This window comes from Lepidochelys kempii, chromosome 5 (genome assembly GCF_965140285.1).
Source record: "Lepidochelys kempii isolate rLepKem1 chromosome 5, rLepKem1.hap1, whole genome shotgun sequence".
Taxonomy (NCBI): Eukaryota; Metazoa; Chordata; order Testudines; family Cheloniidae; genus Lepidochelys; species Lepidochelys kempii.
In genome coordinates this window covers 39,483,561-39,497,412 of record NC_136384.1, presented here as the reverse complement: position 1 = coordinate 39,497,412, position 13,852 = coordinate 39,483,561, and the positions used below count along the sequence as shown (strand labels likewise).

The 13,852-nt window shown below is 37.6% G+C and overlaps 1 protein-coding gene across 3 annotated transcripts in view; it reads right to left on the bottom strand.

Moving 5' to 3' along the window:
- Positions 1 to 13,852, bottom strand: part of ZSWIM6 (zinc finger SWIM-type containing 6) — a 164,475-nt gene that overhangs the window by 20,349 nt on the left and 130,274 nt on the right. For all 3 annotated transcript variants that reach the window (XM_073344031.2, XM_073344030.2, XM_073344032.2), the window contains 5 exons: positions 12,848 to 13,024; positions 12,426 to 12,572; positions 8,357 to 8,503; positions 5,321 to 5,581; positions 1,060 to 1,195 (listed from right to left, as the gene is read on the bottom strand). In XM_073344031.2, the coding sequence (XP_073200132.1) occupies positions 1,060 to 1,195; positions 5,321 to 5,581; positions 8,357 to 8,503; positions 12,426 to 12,572; positions 12,848 to 13,024 (868 nt within the window). The remainder of the gene's footprint in view (positions 1 to 1,059; positions 1,196 to 5,320; positions 5,582 to 8,356; positions 8,504 to 12,425; positions 12,573 to 12,847; positions 13,025 to 13,852) is intronic.

Sequence of the window (13,852 nt, the reverse complement as noted above, 5' to 3'; positions counted from 1 at the left end):
GTGGCCTTCAACATCATGCAACCAATTCTCACTATCTTGGATCCAGAGACCAGGAGCATAACCTCTATAGTTGTATTTTTATGACCTGACAATTGTACCCTCATAGATTCTACTTGTAAGAACCAGTGCTTAAATTTCTCTACAGGTTTCATTTCTGGTAGCCAGTTCCTTCAACTTCAGGTAGTATTGGATCCATGGCAATCCAGATGAGGCCAGTTCTTTCACTGTACTCAGAATGGAAAATATGAATTTAGCCATTCATACTCACAGCTGCCCTGAGAGGTAAAGCCAAAACAAACCGAGCACTTCCTTAGGCATGCCCTTTCTCCCAAATACTGAAAGCAACTGGGATACCAGTCCTTCAGATATTTTTAGCGGCTTGACATCCAATTTAGTTCCCATCTCATTCCTATCTTCTATCTGGATCTGTACAAGATTGCTTGGTAATGAAGCAGACAAAAAAGAAAACTGGTCTGGATTACACACCAGCAGATACATTTTTTTTAAAAAAATAATGGTATTTTAAAATCAACTCCATAAAATGAATTTGTAAAACAATAAAGGGTTTGGGGAAATAAACCGCAGAACAGACTAGACAGAAGAAGGTCCTGAGACCTGCTACCTTCAAGGATGAAGTAAATTTGAGCTGTTGGAGTCATGACCCCCGCAACTACCTTTCACATAGCATCCAGATCAACAAGAGGGAGAGCATGATTGCATCAGTCATTGTGGTCATTTTTTTAAAAAGATGATTCGGTGTCTGCAACACTGCAGCAAGAGTGGGAATTTCAATGCAGTTTACAAATAACTGATTTTACCCAACACCTCTGAGGTAGGCAGTAATTATTGCACATATTAATTGCTTTTACAGATGAAGAAACTGAGGCACAGAGATTAAAGTAATTTATCCTAAGTGTAACAGAGATGGTATTAGAACACAGGTCTGACTCCCTGCCTTCAATCATCAGGCCTTCCTTCTTTGGGGTTAATCAGTTTACAGCAATTTTTTCTGACTTGGATTTTTGTTTTTCTTTTTTTAGAGGAGGTCTGAATACATACCGCATGGCTCTCAGTGCAGTTTTGTATGCCAATTCAGCATCATGAGGTAGGAGAGAGGTGAAGAGATACTTGGCAAATGTGTGCATTGGAACACTCTCTCGATGGATGATTTCGCCTAAACCACTATATGGTCCAGCTGTGTGAGAGAGAGAGAGAGAGAGAGAGAGAGGGGACAGATTTTACACATTGTCGAACACACACCACCATTTTTTGGACCTTTTAAAAAACGGGTTTAAATTATAAATCGTTAATATGCCCAGAAAGAAAAAATGTCCAACTCAAAGGGAAAATATTCCAATAGTCATGGTAGCGTGGGGGCCTTACAAATGATCAGATCTAAGCTCTTGCTTTGTCAGTGCTAAATAAAAACATAAAAGAAGAGGTATCCTGTTGGGCTTATTGTAGGATTCAGACAGTCCATGGGTCACAGAACACTTCTAAATTTATAGATGTATTTAAAATTCTTTTCCCAAAGTTTTTAATTAAAATCTGCAGTTTAAGTGAGACTACTTTAGGCAGTAACCATTTTACAGAAAAGTATATTTTTCACACCAAGAATGGGGACTCCCCAATATTAGAATGGCAGTCAGCAACAGGAAGAAGTTACTGTTCAAATTTTGTTTAAAACAGTTAATATTTCTCAAGCACCATCAAGAGGAGACTGGAACACATTTTACAGTGAGCCCCCAAAAGATCAGTTTCCAGTTGACATCCACCAAATATCATAAGATTCTTGATAAAAATCAGAAGCTTCAGCAACACTGAAGACTTGCAGTTAAATTAAGCAAAAAATTAAAACAGAATATACCTTGCAACAAATTTTAGTCTCCTGTTTTTCCATGCACTTAAACGGTAGCTACATACAGTGTGAATTAATCTACGTTAAACATCCAAAAGGTCATCTTCCTATTGCTTTACTAACTCTTTTTTGTTAAAGCTAATTATGAAGAAAGACTCACTAAACACAACTGATGTGATTAAAATCTTAAATCACTTCAGTTTTTCTTTGTGTGTTGACATTAGTTGTGCCTAAATTGTTTGAATGTACTGAACTCTTTGCAGTCAGGATTTTCCAGCACACAACAATGCAAGAGCTCCTTACCCGCTCCTCGTAACTGTGTACTAGAGAAGCATATTGCTATTCATTTAACCTCTACAGATTTCCTGCTATGACCACTTGCTTATTGCTCTCAGAAATCGTGATGAGAAACAATGATCTGAAAGCCTATCCTTTCATTCACAGAAGTGTGTAACAGACACCAGGGAAAGCTTGAGAAGCCATTCTGTCACAAGAGGTCCCAGTACTAAGTAAATGGTGTAGTTCCACTGTTCATAGAGGCCAAGCTATGGAAAGGTGGTACAGGAAGTACAGAAACCATGTCTGCCACAGATCCTGGCAGATCTCCTGTTACTACATCCAAAGGCCAGCAGTAGCCTTGCAGTTCCACAGCAATATGAGATGAGGAGGGGAGAGAGGATTCCAGAACCAGCCAGCAACAATTCTGGCTCTTCTGACTTGTCAGAGACTGGGATTTAGTGCAGCCTCAGGAGGAATAGTGTATTGCTCTGGATTCTCATGTGTAATCTTTCATTCAAAGTATTTTTCAGGAGACAAACTTGCTTACCATCTGCATGAAAAGCTTTTCTCATTGTTCTGAGGCAATGAATTTAGCACCCAGATTTAAATATTCAGCCCTCAGGCTTTCCCCAACAGCCATCACCAGTAGAGTTGTGAGAACAACAGATTTTTTGCTTCACTAAACAAACCAAGAAATCAAAAAAAACTGGGTTTCAGTTTGAACAAAAAAGTTTGGGCTGACCAAAATGACCAAAAATTTGGGCTGACCAACTTCATTACAAAAGAGTTCATTTTACCTTTTTAAAAATTAAATTCAAATGAGAAGCTGAAATCTTTTGGTTAAAAAAAAAATGAACAAAGGGAATGCTTAAATTTTTCAAAATGTATAGGGTATTTTCCAACAAAAAACAATGCAACCAATTAGATATGAATTCACAAAATGTTTTGTTCTACTCAAACCTACATTTTGCTGTAAAAAAGTTTCACCCAAAAAATTCTGTTCAACTTTAATCACCGGGCCCTCATGCAAACACTGAATATTCACATTATCCCTACAACTCCTCAATTATTCAACAATCAATATGTAAGCACCTAGGATAATAGGGTAATAAGGAATAGCCAGAATGGATTTGTCTAAAACCAGTCATACCAAACCAACCTAATTTCCTTCTTTGACAGGATTACTGGTTTAGTGGATGGGGCAAAGCAGTACATGTGATATACCTAGATTTTAGTAAGGCTTTTGATACAGTCCCATGACATTCTCGTATGCAAACTAAAGGAAATGCAGTCTAGATGAAATTACTATAAGGTGGGTGTACAACTGGTTCAAAGACCATACTTAGAATACTTATCAATGATTTGCTGCCAAACTGGGACGATTTGTGTAGTGAGGTTCTGCAGGAGTCAGTCTTGGGTCTGATACTACTCAATATTTTAATTAATTACTTGGATAATAGAGTAGAGACTATGCTTACAAAATCTGCAGATGACACCAAGCTGGAAGGGGTTGCTAGCACTTTGAAGAACAGGATTAGAATTCAAAGTGACCTTGACAAACTGGATAACTGATCTGAATTCAACAAGAGGAAATTCAATATAGATAAGTGTAGTACTTTACACTTAGGAAAAATCAAATGCACAACTACAAAATGGAGAATAAGTGGGTAGTGGTAGTCCTGCTGAGAAGGATCTGGGGATTATAGTGGATTGAATGAGTCAATACTGTGATCCAGTTGCAAAAAGGCCCATCAGTCTGGGGCGTATTAACAGGAGTGTTGTCTGTAAGACATGGGAGGTAATTGTCCCACTGTGTTCAACAATGGTGAAACCTCAGCTGGACTACTGTGTCCAGTTCGGGGCACCACACTTTAGGAAACATGGGGACAAGCTGGAGAGAGCCCAAAGGAGAGCAACAAAAATGATAAAAGGTTTAGAAAACCTGACCTATCAGGAAAGGTTAAAAAACCTGGCACATTTAGTCTTGACAGAAGAAGACTGAGGGGAGACCTGATAACAGTCTTCAAATATGTTAAGACCTATTATAAAAAGGGCTGATCAGTTGTTCTCCATGTCCACGGAAGGCAGAACAAGAAGTAATGGATTTGATCTGCAGCAAGGGAGATTTGGGTTAGATACTAGGAAAAACTAATTAAAAAGAGTAGTTGAGTGCTGGAATAGGCTTCCAAGGTAGGTTGTGGAATACCCATCAGGTTTTTAATAACAGGTTGGATAAACATCTGTCAGAGATGGTTTAGGATTGCTTGGTCCTGCCTCAGCACAGTTAGTTGGACTTGATACTTCTTAAGGTCCCTTCCAGCCCTACATTTCTATGTTTCAAGGATTTCCTTTGATGCTCTTTCCAACCAGTACAAAAACCATGACCTGCTCACTAAAAAGGAGCTTAAAGTAATATATTTTAGGCCTTTCTAAAAATCAAAGTCTTAGTCTCAAAAGCATACAAGTAAATGTGTATGCAATTTTGCACACTTTCAGCACTTAATTGGGTTGCAGATAACAGATATGATACTTAAGTGATACAATTATTTTTCTCCACAAAATTTCAGTCAACAAATCAGAGGTTATTTTTCAAAATCAAGCCCTAAATACTAATACTTTTTATGTTTGACTAGACATGATATGAACTTATGAATACATCACTTTTATCATAACTATATCCAAAATGCATAATATTCAGTTTCTGAACCAATTGTCTCAAATGAATCATTTGAGCCATTTAGTCTTGGACAGCAATAAAACCCTTGTTCATTTAGAAGGCTATCAGTACTTTGTCAGACTGCAAGTGACATATTTAGAATCTTGCTACCAGAGAACAATTGATAATCGTCAATACCTTTATCATTTGTAAGCCTGAACTGCATCATTAGGACACCAAAACAGACACCAAAACTATGAATAACTTAAAATTTAATTTGAAGCACAAATGCAATAAAAATGAAATGCAAGGAACAACAGGTCAGCAAGATGCTTTATCTTTTCAATGATGCAATATTTTGAAGTACTTTAGATTTTATGATTAGAGGCTTGAAGGAAGATCTTTAACTGGAGTGATTATACTTCTAAAAAAATCTTAAAATAAGTACATAAGTCAACTCCCACAGGAATACTTTTTTTTAAAATTACAAAAGTTTAAAGAAACAGTTACAATCTATTTCAAGCTACCTTCTAATAGGAAGACTGCTTGCTTTCGAAAGATCTTCACCAGTGTATCATCCAATTCAATTTCCTGTAGCTTAGAAATGAGCTGCTCCTCATTTCGACAAACCTTCTCTTGTGCATACAAGCCATCTGGCATTATTCGCTGCTGCCCCAGACCTATCAATGCTACTTCCACAGCCAGCGTTAAGTAAGATTCCCCTTCTTCTAAGAATTTGTGTGAAGGCAGGTGCTGGTACTCTAGAGATTTGCACTGCCCCATGTTCTCTGTAAAGGATTACAAAACAAATAATACATCACAAACAATTTTCATCAATAATTGGCCTGCAGTCTCACATTCAAACATTTCTTTTACCAGTTATTTTAATTAAAAATTTTTAAAAAGTGAATTACTGTATAAACTTTGAAAGGTGCCACTAAAAATCACTCTTCTGTTTTGGTAACCATCTATTTTCAAATATCTTTTAAAAGGTTAAGATAAAAGAACACTGCCCTATTGTAAATCAATAGGGAGCTTCCATTCAATTGTTTAGGACAGAAATGCATGCAACCGTCATTTAAAAATGAAGCCATGCGTCTATACTGAAAACACATTAAAGTTGCAATAACTTCCAAAAGCCAGGAAACTCAGGAAAGAAGGAGAGATTCCATACTAAAGTGATGCGGTTATGAAAAATAGCAACTGTCCCAACTTTCTGTTCATAAGGCTGAAATAGCAGCTTGCACTTTGAATTTCCTAGTTTTCACCCCGTTCAGTAACTACCCAAGCCCTGATCCTGCAAAGGGCTGGTAAGGAGAGGACCCTTACATCTTCATAGATTTTCACTGAAGTTAGTAAGAATCCATGTAGGATCTGCTCCTGCAAATCCATTAGCAAAATCACAGTCAATGATTTTTTGACCATCCATCTGCTTGCTAGTCATAGAATCATAGGACTGGCAGGGATCTCGAAAGGTCATCTAATCCTGCCCCGTGCACTCAGAGGACTAAATATTATCTAGACCATCCCTGGCAGGGTGTTTGTCTATCCTGCTCTCAAAAATCCCCAGTGATGGAGATTCCACAATCTCCCAAGGCAATTCAGTCCAGTGCTTAACCCCCCTACAGTTAGGAATTTTTTCCTAATGTCCCACCTAAACCTCTCTTGCAGCAATTTAAGCCCATTGCTTCTTGTCCTATCCTCAGAGATGAAGAACAATTCTTCTCCCTCCTCTTTGTAACAACCTTTTATGTACTTGAAAACTGTTATGTCTCCTATCAGTCTTCTCTTCTCCAGACTAAACAAAGCCCATTTTTTCAATCTTCCCTCATAGGTCATGTTTTCGAGACCTTTAATCATTTTTGTTGCTCTTCTCTGGACTTTCTCCAATTTGGCCACATCTTTCCTGAAATGTGGCACCCAGAACTGGACAGAATACTCCAGTTGAGGCCTAATCAGTGTGGAGAAGAACAGAAGAATTACTTCTTGTGTCTTGCTTACGACACTCCTGCTAATACATCCCAGAATGATGTTCTCTTTTTATGCAACAGTGTTACACTGTTGACTTATATTTAGCTTGTGGTCCACTATGACCCACAGATTCCTTTCCTCAGTACTCCTTTCTAGGCAGTCATTTCCCATTTTGTATGTGTGCAACTGATTGTTCCTTCTTAAGTGGAGTGCTTTGCATTTGTCCTTATTGAATTTCATCCTATTTACTTCAGACCATTTCTCCAGTTTGTCCAGATCTTCCAAAGCATTTGCAACCCCTCCCAGCTCGGTATCGTCCACAAACTTTGTGAATATACTCTCTATGACATTAGATAAATCACTGATGAAGGTATTTATACATTTTTTAAAATTAAGACAATTATTTATTATATGGTAAATTATATTTCAGAATGTCTCTAAACTCAACTTGTTCCTTAGCAAGGGTAACATATAAAATTTCAATTTCAAACAAGTTACAAATAAATGCATTATTATGTTTGTATAAAATTGTTTAACATTTCATTCTCATATTATAGTGTGCTTGTTATTTTCTTCTATAGCACCAAAGATTTGCATGGAGCTTCACAGATACACCATATTACAAAATATGGTCCCTGCCCCAAGCAGCTTACAAGCTACATCAGACACAAAATATATCTGGACAAATAGCTATAGGAAAGTGGAAGAAAACTGTAGCAATGAAAAGGGATACTGCTCTTGGGAGACCATATGCTAGAAAGCATATCATGAAAGTGATTTGTTGTTAAACATATTTGCTGTATTTTTACCTTTCTAAATTTAATTTTTTTTTCTAGAAGTAGATGGTGCAGGATTAGAAGTTTACTGAAGAAAAACCTAGTTCAATCAAAAAATCCACACACAAAACTTAGTTTAGTTTTTAAACCTAAACTGATTTTTTTAGATTTTTCTCACCCAAATGAAAAACCAAAATTGTTTCAGAACTGTTGATTAAAAATGAAATGTTGAAACTCTTGCTTTTGAAAGTGTCAAAATGAAACATCAACCTTTTTGAAAAAAATTTTTGCAGATTTTTTTTGGCCAAAACTATTTGTGAAATTCAACCCAAATCCATATGCACAGAAAAATGTATTTTTTCAGCAAATTTTGTATTCACCAAAACAAAAATTGCCCATTTCTACCGCTGACATAACTCATTATATGTTAGTTCTAGAAGATCACCCTGTAAAACAGCATACATTACACTAGGTATACCATCATTTTTAGATTCTTCCAGTAATTTCTTAGAACGGGGATCTAGTATTTTCTCATCCAAAGCAACAAACCAAGTTTTATTAAAGAGATATTTCAAGCATAAAAGACACGCATTCTTCAAGCTTGAAATAATCATTAGCAATGTTTAAGGTGGTTTTCAGTTAAAGTTCATTAAAAAATATTTACTTCTTCAAGCACTGTCTCCCATGTTTTGATAGGGAATACTCTGCTCTGAAGCAAATATTTCCTTAAAGTTAAAGTTAATTTGAAGAGGAAAGGAAATAAAATGCTCAAAATTTCTCAAGAAACAAACAACATAGACCTAAAAACAGTTTTACCTGTGAAGTCTGAGAAGCCATGGAAGCTTTCATCATCCACCCTGCAGGCTTCCATAAGGCTACTGAAGAGGGTGCCAACTGGATCCAATGGGTGCCCCACCCAGCCTTCAAGATTAGTTATTGAGGTTATTCCTTTGTGGAGAAGTTCTACATCAGGAAAATTTGATAAATATAAAATGATAGGTGAGTTTTAGCAATTAACACTAAAACAAGACATTATCCTGGGCACTCTGTCCAGCATCCATAGAATTCACAGTAGTTTGTGTTCAGAAATAAACAGAGTAGTACTTTTCTGACTACTTATTTGCTGTCCCTCATAAACATGTAAAGGAAAATGAATGAAGCTCTCACACAGCTCTACTTTCCACATGCTCCAGAGGGTTGCACCATGGGTCAGAAATTCCAACCCTAGTGTCTTTTTGAAAACTCTTATTTGCTAGTCATGTAGTCCCCTGGGTGGGGGGAGTAGCGAGAGAAAGCATCTTTGCTGAAAAGTTACAGTAAAGAGGAAACACTTCTGTGAGATAAATGGCAATTTCAGTTTCCTCATCCAGAAACACTGCAGCACCATTTTTATATTCTAAGTGAATCTGATAGAGCTGAAAGAAATAATAAAAATACTTTAAAGTCTTCCATTTTCATAAATAAAATATGAGCTTATCTTACATCTAAATATTTATTAAAGTAATAAACTCAGGATGACAGCTTCTTTGAAAAAACAGAGTCAAGGGTTTAAATGAGGTATTGTATACAAGAAAAAACTGCCCTTTAAATTGACAAAGTGTGGTTTCTTGTCATTCTTAAATTCAAGGCAACAAATTCCTCCATGGATACTTTGTTTCATAGCTGTCAACTATCAATCAATCAGAGCATGAAAAAAATTACTGTTTAGCACAGTGAATTGAAGGAAGTACAGCTGTGGTAATAGAGGTTATAGGGTCCCCAAATTCCTTTTCTAGGAGCAGACATTCCCATGACAGTGGCTTCCTTTTGATTGCAATTCTAAACTTACGGTTCCCCTGGACATGTATGTACTGTGTAAATACGTGAGATTAAAGGCCATATTGGTAAAAATATGTAACTGCATAAAAAACCCACTGAGTGTAATAATTGTGCTCCATTTCTCCACTCCAAATACCTTTGCAGCTGCAACTCCTCCTGTCCCATTTCACAGGAAAAGTGTCATCTCTAAGATTGATCATGCTTAATACACACCGTCAAGCTTTCGAATGCTGGAAAGATTGCTTTTTACTTATCTGATCTGTGAAGCTATTCAAGCAGCACAGCTACAGCTCAGAAATTAAAATTTTCAAGCTGAAAGACATGACCAGGCGGACTTTTTTTGGGACTCAACTGACACGTTTATTGTAATCAATAACATACTAAGAAAATAAAACAATTATTCCACCAACAAGCAGTGTGTGTGAAAGTAAAGATTAAACCAAAAAAGATTATTGTAACCATTTAGACTTCCACATGCCAACATGAGTAACCTCTCTGCCTTCTGAATGACACCCTTGTACTTGATTATACCTATTCTTGTCTGTTTATGATCTTCACTTGCAGTGTCACAACCAACAAAGGCTTCAATCCTCCAATCACATATCCACATGTTTAACTCTACTCATGTGGGATGTATTAGCAGGAGTGTTGTAAGCAAGACATGAGAAGTAATTCTTCCGCTCTACTCTGCGCTGATTAGGCTTCAGCTGGAGTACTGTCCAGTTCTCCTTAACCTCTGAAGCAATGGGCTTAAATTGCAGCAAAGGAGGTTTAGGTTGGACATCAGGAAAAACTTCCTAACTGTCAGTGGTTAAGCACTGAAAAAAATTGCCTAGGGAGGTTGTGGAATCTCCATCATTGGAGATTTTTAAGAACAGGTTAGACAAACACCTGTCAGGTATGGTGGATAATACTGAGTCCTGTCATCAGTGCATGGACCTGGACTACATGACCTCGAGTCCCTTCCAGTCCTATGATTCTATTGGAGTAATCCGATTGACGTCAGTGGGACTACAATGGCAAGAATAAACCTACACGCATACTTATAGTGTCTGTGGAACTGGGGCCTAAAACAAAAAACTCTATGGGCAGGAGTCGAGTCTTTACTTGCATATATGGGAGATGTCTAGCACATTTCTGAGTGCTCTAAAGTTTTTTTTTTTAAAAAAGCCCAAGGGGGAAAAAAGCAAGAGTTGCAACATTTAAAAAAAAAAAAAAAAAGAAAAAGAAAAAGACATCTCAAACGAAAACAGTGTTCTCAGCTGTTCTTACACAGTGTGCACCACATGTTGCAGCAACTGTCTCATGGACAATAACATCCCTATGGCAACTGCAGCAATTGCTTACATGGAAAACTAATGTTAGAAAATAATTTAGTGTATTTTAGCTGTCTAGTTGGGCAATTTAGCAGCTGGAAACGAGAAACACCAGTACTATGTGACTAGTCAGCTGCTTGCAGACCACCAGCAGATTCTCTATACAGCACCAGTGGTTCTCTCTCTCTCTCTCTCTCTCTCACACACACACAGAGCTCAGTTTGGAAAATGCCAAAGCCATAGGATGTTGAGTGAAGATGTGTTACATAATGAGGTTTCACTGAAAATTCTGCCAAGTAATAGTAACAGTTCTTTGCACTCATATAGAGCTTTTTAATCTAAGAATCTCAAAATACTGTATAAACATTAAATGAATGTAGTTTCACAGAACCCATCGAAGGTCAGCAAGTGCTGCTAGGCTGGTTTTACAGTTAGGAAAACTGAGGCAGAGAGAGATTGAAGGTTAAATTTTCAAGCCAGCTGTCCTCTGCTTATGCTCTCACACACTTATTTCTGTACAAACACCTTCACAGGTCTTAAAAAAGTTTAAACACATCACACACAGGTATCTGCATCCACAATGCACAGGTGTATATGCCAGGGGAAGGCAACCTATGGCACGTGTGCCAAAAGCGGCACACAAGCTGATTTTCAGTGGCATTCACACTGCCGGGCGGGGGGGAGAAGCTCTGCATTTTAATTTAATTTTAAATGAAGCTTCTTAAACGTTTTAAAAACCTAATTTACTTTACAAACAACAACAATTTAGTTATATATTATAGACTTATAAAAGAGACCTTCTAAAAACATTAAAATGTATTACTGGCACGCGAAACGTTAAATTAGAGTGACTAAATGAAGACTCGGCACACCACTTCTGAAAGGTTGCTGACCCCTGGTATATGCAAGCAAAAATGGAGACTAGAGTCTAAAAAACAAGCTTTAATGCAGGATTCCTTGGAAGAACTAGGAATAGAACTAAGATCCCTAGCTTCCATTCCTGTTCCTTAACAAAGCCATTCCTTCTTCCTTGTATATGAGGAAGCCTGTTCAGGTCCAAGCCACCCTTTTACTTCTAATCTTAATGTTAGATTAATTTGAGTGGCCAAGGACTGAACAGGCCTTTCGGAGACTAGACCCTTATGAGATAATTCCTTCAAAAATAAGGATGAAGTACATTGCTAGGACAGTGCTGACAAAGTTACACCACAGACAGCAATGATTAGAGAACTTCTTTCCAGTTATATTAATCCAGCATCCTTCACAAGCACTAAAACTTATTAAGAGTCTCATTCTACATTAGGCATTTCTTCAATTATTTTGTTATCCTTTCTGTCGCAGAAATACATTGCTCAAATTAAATTCTCCTTAGGGAGAGAGGAACAAAAAACCCCCCAAACCATGCAACCACACACAAAATGCTCCATTTTTAAAAGATTACACAAAAGCAATATTTGTATTGCGATAATGCCTGAATCTCCTCACCAGGATCAGGACCTCAATTATGCTAAGTATATTACAAAAAGAGATAGGGAGATATGGTCCTTGCCCTAAAGAGCTTACACTCTAATAAAAATCTTAGACATCCAAAACATTACATTTCTCACTGGCCAAATAAACTGGTAATGAAGAGTTACTAAAGGTCATAGCCACTTTTGTAGCTTCTAATACAGTTTCCTCATGCAAAGTTCCATACTAGTTTTCTGGTCACCTTGTAGGGAAGAGAGAAGGGCAAAGGCCATTACATTTACCTTTCTTCTGAGCCCGGAACATGTCCAACTGTTTCTGCTGCTGTCTTCTCAGTGTGTTAACAATAGCTATTGCTAGCCTCAGTGCTTCTCTTGGGTATCCATGAGATCGTAATGCATCAACCCTTGCACAGGCTGTAGGAACATGTTCTAAAACAGAGAACATAATTGGAAGAAAAAAGTACATTCATGTCTGTAACGCACCCCCCCCCCCCAATTTTACAATGCTGCTCAAAAGGTTATTTATTTATTTATAAGCTACGTGAAGGGACTTAAAAGGTTATTTCTGAACCAGTATTTGAAGGGAGGCTCTGTTCCTATTTCCAGGCCTTCCATTCATCTTCCCACCATCCCCCAAAAATAATGCCACAGAAACTGAACAAAGCAGCAAGTCATGGAAACGTCTTTCCGGTTTAGCCACTTACCATGCCAGAGGGGCCACCCGTGAGAGTCAAAGAGCGAGTTTTCAGTGTCGTCATGGTAACAGTAGTTGGTGTATAAGTCACTGCTGATAATGTGCTGTAAGTGGCTGTCCTGCCAGTGGAGATCGCATGCCTCGATAGCTCGAGTGAACACCGTCCGATGCGGTCTGTTTGATGAATCTGTCATTTTCACAAATACAGAAAGCGGTCATCAGCTTTTATTTATTCACATTTGAATAAATCATTCACAATATTTTTCAGTCTTGCTGTCTAATTCCTCCCCTCACACTCATGGTACCCTGTCTCCTTAAGTAGCAGACTGCAGATGACATTTTTCACATCCTAAATACTAGATAAATCAGATGATTTTTATTCCACTTATTCACTTTTCCTTCATAAAAAAAGAAAAAGATCTACATCCATTAAAACTAATGCTAGACAGTGCTCTGTAAAGAGAACTGTCAAATTGCCTTCTATTTTAGCAATGTATATTGAACACTCCCACTAAACACACGAAGAGGAATTCAGCACACTCCCAAATTCTTCTTGGATCCTGGGAGGTCCAGTCCTGCTAGTATCATTGGCTTCTTCTACCTGTCACTTCAGCCATGTAGCTCTGCTGGAATCTACAGTCAGTGTATTGGGGCAGGACTCTGATAAAGTGTTGCTTTTTATTTTGTTTTTAAAGCTGACATGGTATGATTCTACACACTTTAAAATAGTTGTTACCTTTGTCATATTAAATAATTTTTAAAAAGGTATAAAATACTTGGAATAAAGTAGACATAGTATACTACAAATCATAGCACTGATATGAATTTCTATGTGAGAACTCCATGTGGCAGCAGAATTCTGTTGCTGCCAAGATGTCAGTCAGAGCTGAAATCAGCGTACATTGGGCTGGACATTAGGAAACCCAACAAGAAAAATCTTTGTAGGGAGTTATGTGCTGAATGTCCCCCGTTTTCCCTGGCTACAGGTGGAGATTAAAAGTTAATCTGGAAGTGA